Source organism: Nicotiana tomentosiformis, chromosome 7, assembly GCF_000390325.3.
Source record: "Nicotiana tomentosiformis chromosome 7, ASM39032v3, whole genome shotgun sequence".
NCBI classification, from domain to species: domain Eukaryota; kingdom Viridiplantae; phylum Streptophyta; class Magnoliopsida; order Solanales; family Solanaceae; genus Nicotiana; species Nicotiana tomentosiformis.
In genome coordinates, this window is record NC_090818.1 from 21,631,256 (window position 1) to 21,653,906 (window position 22,651).

General features: G+C 43.8%; 1 protein-coding gene and 1 long non-coding RNA gene across 2 annotated transcripts; one reads left to right on the forward strand and one right to left on the reverse strand.

Annotated features, from left to right (window-relative positions):
* Positions 1–1,456: 1,456 nt before the first annotated feature.
* On the reverse strand, positions 1,457–2,068 carry LOC104084685 (uncharacterized). Its single transcript, XR_683661.4, has 2 exons — positions 1,926–2,068; positions 1,457–1,796 (listed from the first exon to the last, which is right to left on the reverse strand). It is a non-coding gene; the product is annotated as an uncharacterized lncRNA (long non-coding RNA).
* Positions 2,069–14,022: 11,954 nt separating this feature from the next.
* Positions 14,023–15,611, forward strand: LOC138895338 (uncharacterized). The gene is made up of 2 exons (XM_070180017.1): positions 14,023–14,210; positions 14,738–15,611. Exons 1-2 carry the CDS (start codon positions 14,023–14,025, stop codon positions 15,609–15,611), a joined length of 1,062 nt encoding a protein of 353 aa, XP_070036118.1.
* The last annotated feature ends 7,040 nt before the right edge of the window (positions 15,612–22,651 follow it).

Below are 22,651 nucleotides of genomic sequence, written 5' to 3' on the forward strand. Positions count from 1 at the left end.
AGAGGGAGTATCTTGTTTTCATCTTATCATTTTCTTCAATCCTCAGAGTTGAGAAGATTAATATAATTACTTTGCACTCTTCTCCAGTCTCAAACTGGCCACCACCCTTGTCTTATCAGATAGAAGTTTACAAAAGAAAGTTTTTGCTACGTTTCATGATGCTGCGAAAAAATAATGTAAAAGAGATTTTATCAACTATAAATGATTTAAAGAAATAAAATTCCCAAAAATATTAATTAGTACAAATAAGTATGCAAGCGCCATCATAAAGAGCCTACAAAAACTCATCAAGTTTTGGGATGATCGCCCTAAATTACAGTATGCATTTGAAAATAAACATTCTAATCAAGTAATCCAAATAGACTCCCTGGTATAATTTTGTATGAAAGTTTTTGCAAACCATTTTGTGTCGTACCTGCAAAGAAGGAAAAATTGGAGATATTTTCACCCGTGGAAAACTTAATATATCAAAAATCAGAATATATTAAATCAACGACAATCCTGCATAAAATAATAGTTTTGTTAATATATTCTACGAACATTCAACAATATTTGACTATAGTGCCAAAACAAACCTTGCGTAATGAAGCAGAAGAGTGTGAAACACGCAAGCTTAACTTTCATTGAATAAAGACGTTTGAACTTTCAAATATTAAGAGGCGTTAGTGAAGAGATAAAAGTATTAAGGTTAAGGAAACAATTATTTGTAATTTTGTAAGTAAACGGGCAAGTTCAACTTTCATTGAATAACGCTCGTTTAGATTTTTAAGGGTGTCATAATTGGTTTCATAATGAGAAAGAGAAAAAGGACGTGACTTTTGGCTTTTGAAGAAGCGACTTTTGGATTTGTAAAAATAACAGATTAACAGAAAAATAGGATAAAAGCCAAATAATTGACAAAAAAGATAATTGGGTTTCCTGCACAATGAGGCTTGCCACATCACCGGAGCAATGTCCCTCAATTTTTATATATATATATATATATATATATATATATATATATATATATATATATATATATATATATATATAGATTGTTGAGTTCTCTTGACATAATAGAATAATCTAGCTAGAGTGGTATAAAACTGTGTATCACCCTAGTATTTTCTTTTCGGATTCCTTTATACTCACTTGGGCTTTCATATTTGTCAACTTTATTTTTAAGAGGATGCACAAAATTTGTGCTTGCTTCATTTAACCAGTGAAAAGGTACTTCTATTTTTACCCCTTACTATTGCTTTCTCACTAGAATTGTATCAATTTCCAAGATACTCAGTTGTAGGATTACAACTAACACTTCGATCTACTAGTTCTGTTCTATTTTTTTTTCTCGTTGATCAACTTCCATATAAAGAACCCCAGTCCTGGAAGTAAGACCATTGACTTTCGGTATTCAATAGGCACAAATATAAAGAAAGTGAGAGACAATTCAGCAAAGGAAGAGAATGCTCAGACAAACACTGAAAAATCCATTGTTATTATATGTAATATCGGTCATCTGAGTTAAACATAAACGCAGAATTTATTTTACATATATATGACCATAACTTATTTGGAAGTTTAGTAATACCCTTTTTTGAGATTAATTCTCAAAAGTGATTAAGTTCCGGTACATATTAAAGACCCATTTCTATGGTATAGTTTGCAACCCTTTCGTGCTTTGCAACAGTTGATACATTTTGGACGAAGCTTCTTATGACCCGAAGATGGGCAAGTCACGAAACCTACACTTGACAAACAATGCTGTGCACAAATCTTAGCTTCTGCAGATTCCACGTTGCTTTCCAGTAAGAAAACTGTTTCAAAGCAAATAAACAGAAGCATAATCCCTGTAAGTTACATAAATAATTGTAAACTGAAGAATAGTTGTAAATATTTTTCTTATTGAATGAAAAAGAAAATCAATATTATGCAAAAATGTATACCACACAGAAGGAGGAGAGTGAAGACACCAGCTTTGCTACTAGCCATGCTTGTTTTCTTTAATTTTCTCTGCTTGAGGATATTATCTTGGGGAGTATTTATACCAAACAAATCTTACTACTAAAAAGATAAAGATCTTTTGAAAGAAGAATTACTAATAATGTATACTAAATGTCAAGAGTGGAAAAAAGGAATAGCAACAAGAACAAGTATAGTTTCTTATCTAAATTTAAGATATGCGTGTAGTCAAAATGGATTAGGTCAGTTAAGAATTTTGTAAGTGACTTTTGGACCGCTTCTAACTTTAGAGAAATTGTATAGGGTAAAATATGTTCGATTAAATAATCGCACGAGGAAGTGACACGTGGAGCCGGAGATAGAAGATAACTGAAACCGAAGGCAATGATCCCGTCTGTTACCGGAGAGAATGATATCCATAAAGATGAAATAAATGTCTGTCATCCAGTAGCATTTAATGAAGAATATTCTACATCATTAAGTACACTACCGTTACAAGAAATATGTCATTCATTGTCCGCCGTTACACATTCTTCAATGGCCCTCATAATTGACATTAAAGAGGGGCTTGATCCTAGGACCTTGTTCCCTAGGTGCAGCTATAAATAGTAAGCTCTATTATCATTGTAAATGAGACGAATTTTCTTGCAAACATACGTTACACTCTATTCAAAGCTTAATATAATTTTATCTTCTTGTCTTTTGATTTTATTGTTGTTGTGCCCGGAAGCCCAGCTCCCGGAACTACTATTTCTGCTATTTTATCTCCATCTCAAGGCTAATTATTATATTTTTATCAAATTCATCTATTATTTCAGGATTAAATTAATTCACTTGTCTAGTAACAACTTATAAATTTAACTGTACCGTTTTACGGGTAAACAGTTTGGTGCCCACCGTGTATCACGACTCAAACTAACCCATGTCGTGATGGCGCATATCGTGGAACTAGGCAAGCCGACTCATTTCCAAAACAAACCGATATTTTCATTTCAAAGATAATTTCAATGTTATTTAACATAAAAACCTTCGTAAAGAAGTTCAAATCAAAATAAAAGTACGGAAGAAAAAGTCCGACATCGGAGTGTCACTAGTCATGAGCATCTACTACAATATGTCTAATAATATCAAGGCTAACTCAGCCTGGAAAATAGCTAAATACAACTAGGGGAAGATAAGAGGGAGAAGAGCAGGGGGCTGCGATCGCCAACAGCTACCTTGCTATCTCCGGAAAAATCTACAACCAGAACAATCAACAACTGCTACCGTGTTCAGCTATACCTGGATCTGCACACAAGGTGCAAAGAGTAACGTGTACGCCAACTCAGTAAGTAACAACAATAAATAAAGACTGAGCAGTAGTGACGAGCAATAAAGCATATAACGTTCATATCATAAAATCTCACTAAAATACCTCATGCTTTTAAAATCAGGATTTGAATCAAAATATCTCGTTTAAACCCAGTTCCAGTAAAAATCATTTAAGGATATTTTTCAATAGTTTTCAAGCAGAGAAGAAATGCAAAGGTGAGAAAAAAATAAAGAAATCATAAACAGCCCCCTGGCAAAGCATCACTCATATACAATCCCTCGGGCAAACCTCACAATCACTCTTGCCACTCGAGCATACCTTACAATCACTCTTGCCACTCGGGCATACCTTACAATCACTCATGCCTCCCAGTCACTCGGCACTCGGCACTCGGCACTCGCACTCAGTAGGTACCTGCGCTCACTGGGGGTGTGTACAGACTCCGGAGGGGCTCCTTCAACCCAAGTGCTATATCAAGCCAAATCATGGCATAAATCACTCAGGCCCTCGGCATATATCAAACATGCTGCGGCGTGTAGCCCGATCCCATAATTATCCGAACATGCTGCGGCGTACAGCCCGATCCCATATTTATCCTCACAAATCAGGACCTCGGCCTCACTCAGTTATAAACCTCTCAAGCCACTCGGGCATTTCATTAAAAACAGGGCATTCGGCCCAAAACAACATTTATATGCATCAAAATGGAGTCATAAAACTGAGTTATGCACTAAACAAGTATAACCATGACTGAGTATAAATTTTCAATTGAAAACAGTGAGAGGATAGTAAGAAAAGGTCCCTAAGGGTCCAAACAGTACTGGCACAAGGCCCAAACATGATATTAAGCCCAATTTACAGAAACTCTTTCCAAAACATACAAGTATCATATAATTTCCAAAAAATATGCAACATTACAGTTGCTACGGGACGGACCAAGTCACAATCCCTAACAGTGCACGCCCACACGCCTATCACCTAGCATGCGCGTCACCTCAAAATAGTAGAATGATACAAAAATCTGGGGTTTCATACCCTCAGGACTAGATTTACAATCGTTACTTACCTCAAACCGGTCAAATCTCTACCCCGCAATGCTCTTGCCTCTGGACTCGGCCTCCAAATGCTCCGAATCAATTAAAAATCAGTACAATACTATCAATACGCGCTAATGGAATGAATCCCACAAGAAAAGCTACAAAATTAGACCAAAACCCGAAATTTGGCTCAAACCTGGCCCCCGGGCCCACATCTCGAAATCTGACAAAATTTACAAAACTAGAAAGCCCATTCACTCACGAGTCTAACCATACTGAATTCATCAAAATCCGACATCGTTTGGTCCTTCAAATTCTTAAATTACTTCTCCGAAAATCCCAAGCCCTAACCCCTCATTTTCACTAATTACATGATTAAACAACGAAAAATTACCAAATATACGAGTATTAGGGCTCAAGCAACTTACCTCACTGATAGCCCTTGAATCACCCTTCAAATATTACTCCAAAAACTCCAAAATCCGACTTGAAAATGGCGGAAATGAATCAAATTCGCGAAGGGTTCTATTTATGGTTTCTGCCCAGTTTTTTCGCACCTGCGAAAAATTTCATGCTTCTGCGCCACCGCACCTGCGGAAAATCCATCGCAGGTGCGGAACTCACTTAGGAGCCCAGCTTCCGCATCTGCGGCCCAAAACCCCGCGCCTGCGAAGGCGCACCTGCGCGTTTCCTCCACTTCTGCGCCCGAGGTTTCGTACCTGCAGGCTCGCAGATGCGACCTCCAACTCGCACCTACGCATCCTGCCTAGCCCAGCATTGCCCGCTCCTGTGGACTTCCCATGCGCACCAGCGGCCTCGCACCTACGACTCTTCCTTCCGCAGGTGCGGAAATAGCAGAAGCAGCAGCTTCAGCTGTATTTTCCAACTTCGACAAATCCGTTAACTACCCGGAATCACCCCGAGGACCTCGGGACCTCAACCAAAAATACCAACAAGTCATATATCAACATACAAACTTAGTCGAACCTTCGAATCACTCAAAACAACATCCAAACACCAAATTACCCTCGGATTCAAGCCTAAGAACTTTTAAATTTTCAAATTCGGCAACTGATGCCGAAACTAACCAAACCACGTCCGAATGACCTCAAACTTTGCACACACGTAACAAATGACACTATGAACCTACTTCAACTTCCAGAATTCCATTTCGACCCCGATATCAAATTTTCCACTGCTAACCGAAATCGCCAAATTTCTAATTTCGCCATTTCAAGCCTAATTCTACCACGAACCTCCAAATTTTATTTCGGACACACTCTTAAGTCCAAAATCATCTTACGGAGCTAACGGAACCGTCAGAATTAAATTCCGAGATTGTTTACACATAAGTCAACATCCAGTTGACTTTTCCAACTTAAGGTTCAAAATAAGAGACTAACTGTCTCATTCCACTCCGAAACCACTCCGGACCCGTACCAACTAATCCGGTATAACATAATATAGCTGAATAATACAAAAAGAAGTAGAAATGGGGAAAACAGGGCTATAACTCACGAAACAACCGGACGGGTCATTACATCCTCCCCCTCTTAAATATCCGTTCGTCCTCGAACGGGTCTAGAAACATACCTGGAGTCTCGAATAGGCGTGGATATCTGCTCCGCACCTCCCGCTCAGTCTCCTAGGTGGCCTCCTCCACAGGCTGACCTCTCTACTACACCTTCACTGAAGCTATATCCTTTGACCTCAACCTTCGAACCTGCCGATCCAAAATAGCCATCGGCTCCACATCAGAAGTCATATCACCTTCAAACTGAACAGTGCTGAAATCCAAACATAGGACGGATCTCCAATATACTTTCGGAGCATGGAAACATGAAATACTGGATGCACACTCGACAAGCTGGGTGGCAAGGCAAGCTTATAAGCCACCCCCTATCCTCTGAAGCACCTCAAAAGGCCCAATGAACCGGGGGATCAACTTGCCCCTCTTCCCAAACCTCATAACACCCTTCATGGGTGATACCTTCAGCAAAACCTTCTCCCCAATCATAAAAGACACATCACAGACCTTCCTATCCGCGTAGCTCTTCTGCCTAGACTGCGCCGTACGAAGCCACTCCTGAATCAATTTCACCTTATCTAATGCATCCTGGACCAAGTCTGTAACTAAGAGCCTAGCCTCACCTGGCTCGAACCATCCTATAGGAGATCTACACCTCCTCCCATACAAAGCCTCGTACGGAGCCATCTGAATACTCGACTGATAACTGTTGTTATATGCAAACTCCGCGAGGGGCAGAAACTGGTCCCATGAACCCCCAAAGCCAATGACACAAGCGCGCAACATGTCCTCCAATATCTGAATTGTGCGCTCGGACTGCCCGTCCGTCTGAGGGTGAAAAGTTGTGCTCAACTTAACCTGATTACCCAACTCTCGCTGTACTGCCCTCCAAAACTGCGATGTAAACTGAGTGCCCCTATCTGAAATGATAGAAACTGGAACACCATGCAAGCGAACAATCTCTCGGATGTAAATCTCAGCCAACCGCTCTGAAGAGTAAGTAGTACCAACTGGAATGAAGTGCACGGACTTGGTCAGTTGATCCACAATAACCCAAATAGCATCGAACTTCCTCGAGGTCCGTGGGAGCCCAACTACAAAGTCCATGGTGATCCACTCCCAATTCCACTCTGGGATCTCTAATCTCTGAAGCAAGCCACCTGGTCTCTGATGCTCATACTTAACCTGCTGACAGTTGAGACACCGAGCCACAAACCCAACTATATCCTTCTTCATCCGCCTCCACCAATAGTGCTGTCTTAAATCATGGTACATCTTCGCGGCACCCGGATGGATGGAATACCGCGAGCTGTGGGCCTTCTCAAGAATCAACTCTCGAAGCCCATCTACATTAGGCACACATATCCGGCCCTGCATTCTCAACAGGCCGTCATCACCAATAGTCGCATCCCTAGCATTACCTCTCCGAACCTTGTCCTGAAGAACGAGCAGGTGGGGGTCATCATACTGACGCTCCCTGATACGGTCATAAAGAGAAGACCTGGAGACCACATAAGCCAATACCTGACTAGGCTCCGAAATATCCAATCTGACAAGCTGGCCCGCTAAGGCCTGAACATCCAATGCCAAAGGTCTCTCTGCTACTGAAAGATATGCTAAACTCCCCAAACTCTCTGCCCGGCAACTCAAAGCATCGGCCACCACATTGGCCTTCCCCGGATGGTACATGATAGTGATATCATAGTCCTTAAGAAGCTCCAACTATCTCCGCTAATGCAAATTAAGATCCTTCTGCTTGAACAGATGCTGCAGACTCCGGTGATCAGTATAGATCTCACAATGAACCCCATATAAATAATGACGCCAAATATTCAAGGCGTGAACAATGGTTGCTAACTCAAGATCATGGACATGATAGTTCTTCTCATGGGTCTTCAACTGGCGCGAGGCATAGGCGATCACCCTACCCTCCTGCATCAAAACACAACCAATGCCTATCCTCGAGGAATCATAATACACGGTATAAAAACCTAAAGCTGATGGCAGAACTAACACTGGAGCTGTGGTCAAAGCAGTCTTAAGCTTCCGAAAGCTCTCCTCACACTCATCTGACCACCTGAATGGAGCACCCTTTTGGGTCAATTTGGTCAAGGGCGATGCAATAGATGAAAATCCATCCACAAAGCGACAGTAGTAACCCGCCAAACTAAGAAAGCTCCTAATCTCCGTGGTTGAGGATGGTCTAGGCCAACTCTGCACTGCCTCTATCTTCTTCGCGTCCACCTGAATACCCTCACTAGACACCACGTGCCCCAAGAATGCTACTGAACTGAGCCAAAACTCACATTTAGAGAACTTTGCATAAAGCTTCTCCTCCCTCAATCTCTGTAATACAATCTTCAAATACTGAGTGTGCTCCTCCTGGCTACGAGAGTACACCAGGATGTCATCAATGAATACAACAACGAATGAGTCCAAATAGGGCTGGAATACACTGTTCATCAAATGCATGAATGTTGTTGGGGCATTGGGCAGCCCAAAAGACATCACCAAGAACTCATAATGGCCATATCGGGTCCTGAAAGCTGTCTTAAGAATATCTGAATCCTGAATCTTCAGCTGGTAATAACTGGACCTCAAATTAATCTTGGAGAACACCCTTGCTCCCTGAAGCTGGTCGAATAAATCATCAATACGAGGCAAAGGATACTTGTTCTTGACTGTGACCTTGTTCAACTGCCTGTAATCAATACACATTCTCATGGAACCATCCTTCTTCTTCACAAATAGAACTGGTGCACCCCAAGGCGACACACTAGGACGAATAAACCCCTTATCAAGGAGTTCCTGGAGCTGTTCTTTCAATTCTTTCAACTCTGCCGGTGCCATACGATATGGTGGAATAGAAATGGGCTGAGTGCCCGGCACCAAATCAATACCAAAGTCAATATCCCTGTCAGGCGACATGCCCGACAGGTCTACAGGAAACACATCCAGAAAATCACGTACCACCGGAATAGAATCAATGACAGGAGTCTTTGTACTAACATCCCTCACAAAAGCCAAATAAGATAAGCAACCCTTCTCAACCATGCGCTAAGCCTTCAAATATGAAATTACCCTACTTGGTACATAATCTACAGAACCGCTCCACTCAACCCTCGAAATTCCCGGCATAGCCAATGTCACCGTCTTAGCGTGACAATCTAGAATAACATGACATGGAGATAACCAATCCATACCCAATATCACATCAAAGTCGATCATACTGAGCAGCAAAAGGTCCACTTGGGTCTCCAAACCCCCAATAGTCACCACACATGACCGATATACGCGGTTCACAATAATAGTATCGCCCACAGGAGTGGATATATGTACAGATGAAACTAAAAACTCACGGGGCATATCCAGAAAATGGGCAAAATACGAAGAAACATATGAATACGTGGAACCAGGGTCAAATAATACTAAGGCATCTCGGTGACAAACTGAGACAATACCTGTAATCACAGCATCTAAAGAAATAGCGTCTGGTCTGGCAGGGAGGGCATAGAAATGGGCCTGGCCACCCCCTGATCAGCCTCCCCCTCTACTGCAACCCCTAACTGACTGACCTCCACCCCGAGCTGACTAGGCGGGTGGTGAGGTAACTGGTGCTGAAGTCGGAGGCTGACTCCTCTACTGAGATAGACCTCCATGACGACGAGGACAATGCCTCCACATATGCCTAAGATCTCCACACTCAAAACAACTCTCTGGTGCTGGTGGTGGGAACTGAAGGGAGCCCCTAGCACCGGGATGACTGGTAGAAGAACCTGGCATAGACAATCCCTGAACAGGTGGAGCACGGGACTAACTCTGAGTTGGAAGGGCACTAAGTGATGAGTGGCCCTGATGAGAACTGTGAGAACCATGGCTAGATGATGCACCACGATGAAATGGCCGAGCTGACTGAGCCTGTCTGAAATGAGGACCTCTACCGTGCTGGGACTAACCCCCAAAAGGAGCCCCGCTGAATCCACCCTGACTACGAGGCCTCTTGGCCTCCTTCTCAACCCTCTCCTGACCACGAACCATCTCAATCTACCGAGCAATGTTGACAACCTCATCAAAAGTAGCACCTGAAACCCTCTCTCTGGTCATGAGCAAATGTAGCTGATTAGTGAGACCATCAATAAACCTCATGATCCTCTCCCTGTCCGTGGGAACCAACTAGATCGCATGATGGGCCAACTCGGAGAACCGCATCTCATATTGTGTCATAGACATATCACCTGGCGAAGCCGCTTAAACTCCATGTGCAGCTCCTCTCTGCGGGATCGAGGCACGAACTTCTCCAAAACAACCACAGAGAACTGCTTCCAAGTAAGGGTTGTTGCGCCAACAGGCCTACGCCTCTCGTAAGTCTCCCACCATCTAAGTACAGCCCCGGAATACTAAAAAGTAGTGAATGAGACCCCACAAGTCTCCAGAATACCAGCAGTACGGAGTATCCTCTGACATCTGTCCAAGAAGTCCTAGGCATCCTCTCTCTCTATGCCACTGAAAGGTGGTGGCTGGAGTCTCCCAAACCTCTCCAACCTACGCTGATCATCCTCAGGCATAGCAGGAACCACATAATCATGTGCAGTTGTAACCAACTGGGCTGGTGGTGCCTCTGGTGTCTGAAGTCCCTGAACAACCTGCTCGGGTGTGCGAGCAACGGGAGTCTAAGTGCCTCCCCCGGCCTGAGAAGTGGCTGCGGCCGTCGAGATAGAGACCGCCTAAGCAAGGCCGGTACACGCTGTCAGAATCTGAGCTAGGGCCTCCTGAAGGCCTGGAATCACAATAGGTATAGGTGGTGCCTGAGCTGGTGCATCAACAACTGGAACCTGGTCCCGATCTGGGACAACTGGCGGATCTGCAAGTACTACCCTAGCTGTTGTACTGGCTGCACCTCTGCCCTTACCATGGCCTCTACCGTAGCCTCGGCCTCTCGCACCCCTGGCTGGTGGTACTGGTGGCTGGCCCTCCTGACCGGTAGTACGAGTCCTCACCATCTGTGAAAGAATGAAACAACAGATGTTTAGTTACTAGAATCAACAGATTCACACGACAAGAATTCAAGAATGTGGAATCTTCCTAAAGGTTCTGCAGCCTCTCGAAGATAAGTACAGACGTCTACGTACCGATCCGCAAGACTCTACTAAATTCGCTCATGACTCGTGAGACCTATGTAACCTACGCTCTGATACCAATCTGTCACGACCCAAACTAACCCTTGTCGTGATGGCGCCTATCGCGGAACTAGGCAAGCCGACTCATTTCCAAAACAAACCGATACCGATATTTTCATTTCAAAGATAATTTTAATGTTATTTAACATAAAAACCTTCGTAAAGGAGTTCAAATCAAAATAAAAGTGCGGAAGGAAAAATCCGACATCGGGGTGTCACTAGTCATGAGCATCTACTACAATCTGTCTAACAATATCAAGGCTAACTCAGCCTGAAAAATAGCTAAATACATCTAGGGGAAAATAAGAGGGAGAAGAGCAGGGGCAGCGATCGCCAACAGCTACCTTGCTATCTCTGGAAAAATCTGCAACCAGAACAATCAACAACCGCTACCGTGTCCAGCTACATCTGGATCTACACATAAGGTGCAGGGAGTAACGTGATTATGCCAACTCAGTAAGTAACAACAATAAATAAAGACTGAGCAGTAGTGACGAGTAATAAAGCATATAACGTTCATATCATGAAATCTCAGTAAAATACCTCATGCTTTTAAAATCAGGATTTGAATCAAAATATCTCGTTTAAACCCAGTTCCAGTAAAAATCATTTAAGGATATTTTTCAACATTTTTCAAGCAGAGGAAAAATGCAAAGGTAAGCAAAAATGAAGAAATCATAAACAGCCCCTCGGGCAAAGCATCACTTATATACAGCCCCTCGGGCAAACCTCACAATCACTCTTGCTACTCGGGCATACCTCACAATCACTCATGCCTCACAGTCACTCGGCACTTGGCACTCGCACTCAGTAGGTACCTGCGCTTACTTGGGGTGTGTACAGACTCCGGAGGGGCTCCTTTATCCCAAGCGCTATATCAAGCCAAATCATGGCATAAATCACTCAGGCCCTCGGCCTATATCAAACATGCTGCGTTGTGCAACCAGATCCCATATTTATCCTCACAAATCAGGACCTCGGCCTCACTCAGTTATAAACCTCTCAAGCCACTGGGGCATTTCAGTAAAAACGGGGCATTCGGCCCAAAACAACAATTATATACATCAAAATGGAGTCTTAAAACGGAGTTATGCAGTAATCAAGTATAACCATGACTGAGTATAAATTTTCAATCCCAAATAGAACTGGCACAAGGCCCAAACATGGCATTCAGCCCAATTTACAGAAACTCTTTCCAAAACATACAAGTATCATATAATTTCCACAAAATATGCAACTTTACAGTTGTTACGCGATGGACCAAGTCACAATCCCCAGCAGTGTACACCCACACGTCTGTCACCTAGCATGCGCGTCACCTCAAAATAGTAGAATGATACAAAAATCCGGGGTTTCATACCCTCAGGACTAGATTTACAATCGTTACTTACCTCAAACAGGTCAAATCTCTACCCTGCAATGCTCTTGCCTCTCGACTCGGCCTCCAAATGCTCTGAATCTATTAAAAATCAGTACAATACCATCAATACAGCTAATGGAATGAATCCAACAAGAAAAGCTACAAAATGAGACCAAAACCCAAAATTTGGCTCAAACCCGCTCCCCGGGCCCACGTCTCGAAATTCGACAAAATTTACTAAACTAGAAAGCACATTCACTCACGAGTCTAACCATACCGAATTTATCAAAATCCGACATCGTTTGGTCCTTCAAATCTTTAAATTACTTCTTCGAAAATCTCAAGCCCTAACCCCTCATTTTCACTAATTACATGATTAAACAACGGAAAATCACCATATATACAAGTATTAGGGCTCAAGAAACTTACCTCACTGATAGCCCTTGAATCACCCTTCAAAAATCACTCCAAAAGCTCCATAAGCCGACTTGAAAATGGCGGAAATGAATCAAATTCGCGAAGGGTTCTATCTATGGTTTCTGCCCAGGTTTTTTGCACCTGCAAAAAATTTCACGCTTCTGCGCCACCGCACCTGCCGAAATTCTATCGCAGGTGTGTAAATCACTTAGGACCCCAGCTTCTGCATCTGCGGCCCAAAACCCTGTGCCTGCGAAGGTGCACCTACGCGTTTCCTCCGCTTCTGCGAAGCCTACCCAGCATCCCCCTTTCCGCATCTGCGCCCCAGGTTTCGAAACCTGCGAGCTCGCAGATGCGACCTCTAACTCGCACCTGCGCATCCTGTCTAGCCCAGTATTGCCTACTTCTGCGAACTTCCCATTCGCACCAGCGGCCTCGCACCTGCGACTCTTCCTTCCGTAGGTGCGGAAATAGCAGAAGCAGCAGCTTCAGCTGCATTAGCCAACTTCGACAAATCCGTTAACAACCCGGAATCACCCCGAAGCTCTCGTGACCTCAATCAAAAATACCAACAAGTCATATATCAACATACAAACTTAGTCAAACCTTCAAATCACTCAAAACAATATCCAAACAACAAATTACCCTCGGATTCAAGCCTAAGAACTTCTAAATTTTTAAATTCGGCAACCGATGCCGAAACCAACCAAATCACGTCCGAATGACCTCAAACTTTTCACACACGTCACAAATGACACTACGAACCTACTCCAACTCCCGAAATTCCATTCCGACCCGATATGAAATTTTCCACTGCCGACCGAAAATCGCCAAATTTTCAATTTCGCCAATTCAAGCCTAATTCTACCACGAACCTCCAAATTTCATTTTGGACGTGCTCCTAAGTCCAAAATTACCTTACGGAGCTAACGGAACTATCAGAATTAAATTCCGATATTGTATAGACATAAGTCAACATCCAGTTGACTTTTCCAACTTAAGGTTCTAAATAAGAGACTAAGTGTCTCATTCCACTCCAAAACCACTCCGGACCTGAACCAACTAACCCGGTATAACATAATATAGCTGAATAACACAAAAAGATGTAAAAATAGAGAAAATGGGGCTATAACTCTCGAAACGACTGGCCGGGTCGTTACACCGTGGGGCCTAGACAGTTGTGTAACTAAGTTGGTCCTTGCCTCTTTTACTAACATGTTTGATTATTTGTTAGCAAACAATTATAAAAAATGGCAGATAATGGTGTTAACAACACAATCAAACTTGAGGCCCAAGGAAATCAACCTCAACACGAAGATTCAATCAGTGATATCTGCAGTGAGGGGAACGAGGCCACATCGGTCCACGGCAGGCGGTACCCGCGACATGTTCGGGAGGCAACTCCTGATGATGCTGAAAGGAACACATTGTTGAAGCGGTAAGGGTGCTGGAGGAACAACAAGAGGCCATTCTAGGCCATCTCACACGGTAAGATAAGGTTATGACAGAGCTAAAGCAGGCGTTATCGAGTGTTTCTAATAACGCGAATGGACGAGGTCCAATTCCTCCTGGTGCTCCCGCAAATCAAATAACGCAGAGGGTCGACAACAACACCCCGAGGGGGGAGGTCGGCTTCAATGGGGCCATGGGGAGCGGATCCGATCATAACAACGAGAGAGATACCTTCAAAAACGAACTCATACGGTTTATGAGGGAAGTGAACGCCCACCAAATCTCGGGTGCACCACCGGTGCTGAAAGGACCGGACTTAAATAAGTATTCTCAATTGCTGTACAAACCAAGCGCGGTACCAGAATTGATCTCGAAGTAGATTAAAATGCCCGATGTGCCGAAATATGATGGGACTTCAGACCTTCAGGATCATATCACCACCTATACAATGGCGATGTAGGGGAACAATTTAGCTCCCCACAAGATTGAATCAGTTTTGCTAAATAACTTCAGAGAGACTCTCACGAAGGAAAACTTGACGAGGTGTTCGTTGTTACCCGAGCATTTTATAGACTCGTTCGAGATGCTCGTGGATTCTTTCATTAAGGCCCATGTCGGGGACAGAAAGGTGCAGGCCTGGAAGCCTGATATATTCAGAATTGCACAGGGAGAGTCCGAGTTGCTGCAGGAATTTGTAACCCGGTTCCAGAAGGAAAGGATGTTGCTCCCAGCCATTCCGGATGAATGGGCGGCTGAAACATTCACCAAGGGTTTGAATCCGAGAAGTTCCGATGCTTCACAGAAGTTGAAAGAAAGCTTGCTCGAGTTCCAAGCGACGACTTGGGAGGATATTCACAATCGGTACGAGTCAAAGATAAGGATTGAGGATGATCAGCTTGGCTTCCCGATGTCGGTTAAAGGTCGGGAGAAGAATAAAGAGAAATCAAAAGATGATTTTGACACAGATAGACGGTCTTCGAGGAGCCGATTTTTGCCCTATGAATGGGCCGAAGATTGCAGCAGAGGCTTCCGATCGGAATTAAGGTTTGTTACTGATAGAAGAATTGATCGCGGCTGGAACAACAGTTCATTACAGGAAAAGGAAATGTCATGTTCTCGAGATCCTTCCTACCCTAGACTTTCAGAATACAACTTCAACGATAGTGTAGTAGAGTTGCTATCAGCTATGAGGAACATCAAAGAAGCACGATTCTCAAAGCCGATGAGATCCGATCCCAGCCAGAGGGATCCTAATTTGTATTGTGAATACCACGGGACGAACGGTCACCGGACTGGGGTCTGCTGGCATCTGAGCGAAGAGGTGGCGACACTGCTGAAAAATGGTCATCTCAAGGAATTCATAAGTGACCGGTCCAAAAACAATTAAGGTCGCAATCATGACAACACGGAGCCCCCAAAAGCATGAGAAGATCCCCCGGGCCTGACGATTAACATGTTTTTCGGGGGGAACGAGATTAACGGGGTTACTTTCTCGGCAACAAAAAAGATGAAGTCATCAATAACCCACAGCAAGAGACTCCGGGAAGTCGCTGAAGACGACATCACTTTTATGGAGGAAGACGCGGATGGATTGTTGCTACCGCACAATGACGTATTGGTAATTTTAAAATCAAACGTGTTCTGATGGATGTAGGGAGATCAGCCAATATTATACAATGGGCGGTATTGGAGCAAGACAAACTTACCCGAAGCATTATTGCGGCCACAAAACACCTCGTGGGGTTCAACCTAGCAAGCGTGAAAACCTGAGGAGAGATCCTGCTGCCTACGAACGCCGAAGGGGTGATAAAGATGACCCTTTTTGAGGTGGTGGATGGTGATATAGGCTACAACATTATCCTGGGAAGACCATGGTTGCACGAGATGAATGTTGTACCATCGACGTATCACCCGTTGCTGAAATTCCAAACTCTCGAGGTGATTAAACAGATAAAAGGCGATCAACCGGTGGCAATGGAGATGAATGCAATTTTGGTCTCTAGTAGCAAAGGGGAGGAGCATGCGGCATAGCAATTACAGGAACTGGTGCTTGCTCCCGAGTCAAGCAAAGTCAACCAGTGGGAAGAGGCATCAGAATCTTATTAGGTGCCAAGATATTTCCAGGTACCAAAAAAGACGGATGCAACAAAGTCCACAACAGAAGAGCTTGAGCAACTCGCATTGTTCGAAACGTTCTTGGAGAGAAAATTCCACTTGGGGACAGGACTGTACCCCGAGCTCAGGTCTGGGTTTATTGAATTTCTTAAATTTAACGTCGATTATTTTGTGTGGTCGCATGCGGATATGACAGGTATCCCACCAGAAATGGCCGTACACAAGCTAAGCTTGGATTCCAACATTCCTCTGGTAAGACAGAAAAAATGTCTTATTGCCGAGGCCAAAAATAAATTTGTCAAAGAAGAGGTAACTCGCTTACTTGATATCGGTTCAATCCGAGAGGTAAAGTACTCGGACTGGATAGATAACGTACTAGTAGTTCCTAAGAAGAATAATAAATTTTGCATGTGCGTAGACTATAAGGACTTGAATAAGGCGTGCCCAAGGGACTTGTTCCCATTTCCAAACATCGATCAAATAATTGATGCAACGGCCGGGTATGAGTTAATGAGTTTTCTCGATGCTTACTCTGGGTACAACCAAATTAAGATGAACGTGGAGGATAGGAAAAAACTTTGTCATAATGAATTTCGGCACATATTGCTATAATGCGATGCCCTTCAGGCTAAAGAACGACGGAGATACTTATCATCGGCTTGTAAACAAGATGTTTGAAAAACAGATAGGGAAAGCCATGGAAGTTTATATAGATGATATGCTTGTTAAGTCTTTAAACACATATGATCATCTTAAACACTTGCAAGAAATTTTTGACATCCTAAGGAAGAATAACATGAAGCTTAACCCCGAAAAGTGTGCATTCGGGGTCAGCTTCAGCAAGTTCCTGAGATTCCTGGTGTCACAAAGGGGGATTGAGGTTAAACCCGATAAAATTAAAGTCATCGAAGACATCCCGCACCAGCTGTCAAGTGTAAAAGAGGTTCAAAGGCTCACAGGGAGATTGGCCACTTTGAGCAGGTTCATTTCTCGGTCTTCAGAGAAATGCCACCATTTCTTTGCGTCGCTCAAAAACAAAAGAACAACTTTGAATGCACCTTGGAATGCCAGCAGGCTTTGAAGGATTTGAAAATGTATTTATTAAGTCCTCCATTACTATTGAAGCCGGAGGAAGGCAAAAAATTATTAATCTACCTCGCAGTCTCGGAGGTAGCGGTAAGTGCCGTTTTAGTCCGTGAGGACGAAGGTACACAATCTCCCATTTATTATGTTAGTAGAATTTTAACAGGAGCAGAGACTCGCTACCCGCATTTGGAGAAGCTAGCATTGGCCCTCGTAGTCACCGCTCGGAAGGTAAGGTCTTATTTTCAATGCCACCCGATAATTGTGGTGACCACCTTTTCCCTGCAGAATATCCTTCATAAACCTGAACTTTCGGGTAGGCTGGCCAAATGGGCCATCGAAATGAGTGAATTTGACATATAATATAAACATAGGACTGCGATTAAGTCGCAGGTTTTGTCCGACTTTATGACGTGCAGAATGATCGCATAATTAATCGAACATGTTGCGACGTGCATCCCAATCCCATATTTATCCTCACAAATCAGGACCTCGGCCTCACTCAGTTATAAACCTCTCAAGCCACTCGGGCATTTAAGTAAAAACAGGGCATTCGGCCCAAAACAACATTTATATGCATCAAAATGGAGTCAAAAAATTGAGTTATGCAATAATCAAGTATAACCGTGACTGAGTATAAATTTTCAATCCCAAAAAGTACTGGCACAAGGCCCAAACATGGCATTCAGCCCAATTTACTGAAACACTTTCCAAAACATACAAGTATCATATAATTTCCACAAAATATGTAACTTTACAGTTGCTACGGGACGGACCAAGTCACAATCCCTAACAGTTCACACCCACACGCCCGTCACCTAGTATGCGCGTCACCTCAAAATAGTAGAATGATACAAAAATTCGGGGTTTCATACCCTCAGGACTAGATTTACAATCTTTACTTACCTCAAACCGGTCAAATCTCTACCCCGCAATGCTCTTGCCTCTGGACTCGGCCTCCAAATGCTCTGAATCTATTAAAAATCAGTACAATACCACCAATACGCGCTAATGGAATGAATCCCACAAGAAAAGCTACAAAATTAGAGCAAAACCCGAAATTTGGCTCAAACCCACCCCCCCGGGACCACGTCTCAAAATATGACAAAATTTGCAAAACTAGAAAGCACATTCACTCACGAGTCTAACCATACCGAATTTATCAAAATCCGACATCGTTTGGTCCTTCAAATCCTTAAATTCTCCAAAATTCTCAAGCCCTAACCCCTCATTTTCACTAATTATATGATTAAACAACAGAAAATCACCATATATACGAGTATTAGGGCTCAAGCAACTTACCTCACTGATAGCCCTTGAATCACCCTTCAAAAATAACTCCAAAAGCTCCAAAAACCGACTTGAAAAATGGTGGAAATGAACCAAATTCGCAAAGGGTTCTATTTATGGTTTCTGCCCAGGTTTTTTGCACCTGCGGAAAATTTCATGCTTCTGTGCCACTGCACCTGCGGAAAATCCATCGCAGGTGTGGAACTCACTTAGGATCCCAGCTTGCGCATCTGCGGCCCAAAACCCTGCGCCTACGAAGGCGCACCTGCGCGTTTCCTCCACTTCTGCGAAGCCTGCCCAGCATCCCCCTTTCCGCATCTGCGCCCCAGGTTTCGCACCTGCGGGCTCGCAGATGCAAACTCCAACTAGGACCTGCGCATTTTGCCTAGCCCAACATTGCCTGCTCCTGCAGACTTCCCTTTCGCACCAGCAGTCTCACACTTGCGACTCTTCCTTCCGCAGGTGCAGAAATAGCAGAAGCAGCAGCTTCAGCTATATTTTCCAACTTCGACAAATCCGTTAACCACCCGGAATCACCCCGTGGCTCTCGGGACCTCAACCAAAAATACCAACAAGTCATTTATCAACATACAAACTTAGTCGAACCTTCGAATCACTCAAAACAACATCCAAACACCAAATTACCCTCGGATTCAAGCCTAAGAACTTCTAAATTTTCAAATTCGGCAACTGATGCCGAAACCAACCAAACCACTTTCGAATGACCTCAAACTTTGCACACACATCACAAATGATACTACGAACCTACTCCAACTTCCGAAATTCAATTCCGACCCAGATATCAAATTTTTCACTGCCGACCCAAAATCGCCAAATTTTTAATTTCGCCAATTCAAGCCTAATTCTACCACGAACCTCCAAATTTTATTTTGGACACGCTCCTAAGTCCAAAATTACCTTACGGAGCTAACGGAACTATCAAAATTAAATTCTGAGATTGTATACACATAAGTCAACATCCAGTTGACTTTTCCAACTTAAGGTTTTAAATAAGAGACTAAGTGTCTCATTCCACTTCGAAACCACTCCGGACCCGAACCAACTAACCCGGTATAATATAATATAGCTGAATAACACAAAAAGAAGTAGAAATGGAGAAAACGGGACTATAGCTCTCGAAATGACCGGCCGGGTCGTTATATTGTGGGGCCTAGACAGTTGTGTAACTAAGTTGGTCCTTGCCTTTTTTACTAACGTGTTTGATTTTTTGTTAGCAAAACATCATAGAAAATGGCAGATAATGATGTTAACAACACAATCAATCTTGAGGCACAATGAAATCAACCTCAACACGAAGATTCAATCAGTGATATCCGCAGTGAAGGGGAACGAGGCCACACCGGTCCACGGGAGGCGGTACCCGCGACATGTTCGGGAGGCAACTCCTGATGATGCTGAAGAGGAACACATTGTTGAAGCAGTAAGGATGCTGCAGGAACAATAAGAGGCCATTCTAGGCCATCTCACACGGCAAGATAAGGTTGTGACAGAGCTAAAGCAGGCGTTATCGAGTGTTTCCAATAACGCGAATGGACGAGGTCCAGTTCCTCCCGGTTCTCCCACAAATCAAACAACGCAGAGGGTCGACAACAATACCCCGGGGGGGAGGTCGGCTTCGATGGGGCCGGGGGGAGCGGATCCAATCACAACAACGAGAGAGATCCCTTCAAAAACGAACTCATACGGTTTATGAGGGAAGTGAACGCCCACCAAATCTCGGGTGCACCACCGGTGCTGAAAGGACCGGACTCAAAGAAGTACTCTCAATTTCTATACAAACCAAGCGTGGTACTAGAATTGATCTCGAAGCAGTTTAAAATGCCCGATGTGCCGAAATATGATGGGACTTCAGACATTTAGGAGCATATCACCACCTATACAATGGCGATGTAGGGGAACGATTTAGCTCCCCACGAGATTGAATCAGTTTTGCTAAAAAACTTCGGAGAGACTCTCACGAAGGGAGCCTTGACGAGGTGTTCGCTGTTACCCGAGCATTTTATAGACTCATTCGAGATGATCGTGGATTCTTTCATTAAGGCCCATGTTGGGGACAGAAAGGTGCAGGCCTGGAAGCCCGATATATTCAGGATTGCACAGGGAGAGTTCGAGTTGCTGCAGAAATTTGTAACCCGATTCCAAAAGGAAAGGATGTTGCTCCCAGCCATTCCGGATGAATGGGCGGCTGAAACATTCACCAAGGGTTTGAATCCGAGAAGTTTCGATGCTTCACAGAATTTGTAAGAAAGCTTGCTCGAGTTCCAAGCGATGACTTGGGAGGATGCTCACAACCTGTACAAGTCAAAGTTAAGGATTGAGGATGATCAACTTGGCTTCCCGATGTCGGTTAAAGGTCGGGAGAAGAATAAAGAGAAATCAAAAGATGATTTTGACACATATAGACGGTCTTCGAGGAGCCGATTTTTGCCCTATGAACGGGCCGAAGAATGCGGCAGAGGCTTCCGATCGGAATTAAGGTTTGTTACCGATAGAAGAATTGATCTCTGCCGGAACAACAGTTCATTACAGGAAAAGGAAATGTCAAGTTCTCGAGATCCTTCCTACCCTAGACTTTCAGAATACAACTTCAACGATAGTGTAGTAGAGTTGCTATCAGCTATGAGGAGCATTAAAGCAGCACGATTCTCAAAGCCGATGAGATCTGATCCCAGCCAGAGGGATCCTAATTTGTGGTGTGAATACCACGGGACGAACGGTCACCGGACTGGGGTCTGCTGGCATCTGAGCGAAGAGGTGGTGACACTGCTGAAAAATGGTCATCTCAGGGAATTCATAAGTGACCGGTTCAAAAACAATTACGGCCACAATCGTGACAACATGGAGCCCCCAAAAGCAGGAGAAAATCCCCCAGGCCTGACGATTAATATATTTTTTGGGGGGAACGAGATTAACGGGGTTACCTTCTCAGCAACAAAAAAGATGAAGGCATCAATAACCCATAGCAAGAGACTCCGGGAAGTCGCTGAAGACGGCATCACTTTCACGGAGGAAGATGCGGATGGATTGTTGCTACCGCACAATGACGCATTGGTAATTTTATAATCAAACGTGTTCTGGTGGATCTAGGGAGATCGACCAATATTATACAATGGAGGGTATTGGTGTCACGCCCCGAACCTAGGAGCGAGACAAGCACCCCGTGCCTCACCTAACCTGGCGTACCAAATTGCGACTAAGGGACTCTGAACACATAATGTCATACTTTGGCCATGGGGCCACCTTGCAAGACAATTTGCGAAGCAAAATATAAAACTGAATGGAAACTAGCACTAACTAAATATCAATATAAAGCTAGGCCGACAAGGCCGTCATAGCTACTACAGCTGACAAACCACCAATTTATACAAACCCAACATACTGCACTAACCAACAGGATATGCCTACAAGCCTCTACTGATAGATGTACTGTGATCGGAACAGGGCCCCGACCTACCCATAACATATATACAGATATACATAAGATGTACACAAAACTCTAGTCCTGGCAACTCCGAAAGACGTGGAGCTTACCGATCAGGCGGAACTCGGAAAACACCTACTGAGGAGGTCTACCCGTCTGTCTGTCTGAACCTGCACGCATGAAATGCAGCGCCCCCAAAAAGGGACGTCAGTACGAAATAATGTACCGAGTATGTAAGGCAATAAAATAACTGAAATCTGAAACTGAACTGATAATATGATAACTGAAATTAACTGGGAGTCAAAGATGATCTGGAGATATACTTACCTGCTGATACTGACTCAACTCCTTCAATATAGTAAGTAAAATAATTGTACGGCCTTATAAGGCTCGGTATATATATAACTGCTCTGCCATAGTAGGCTCGCTCATAGGCGCTCGGCCATACTAGGCTATGTATCTCGGCCATGCTGGGCTCGCTCATAGGCGCTCGGCCA

Excerpts from the sequence above, each read along its gene's own strand:
- LOC138895338 (XM_070180017.1), top strand. The coding sequence starts at position 14,023 with ATGGCAGATAATGGTGTTAACAACACAATCAAACTTGAGGCCCAAGGA. Across the intron at positions 14,211-14,737 it reads AGGAACACATTGTTGAAGCG|AGAGACTCTCACGAAGGAAA; the intron begins GTAAGGGTGCTG and ends AAATAACTTCAG.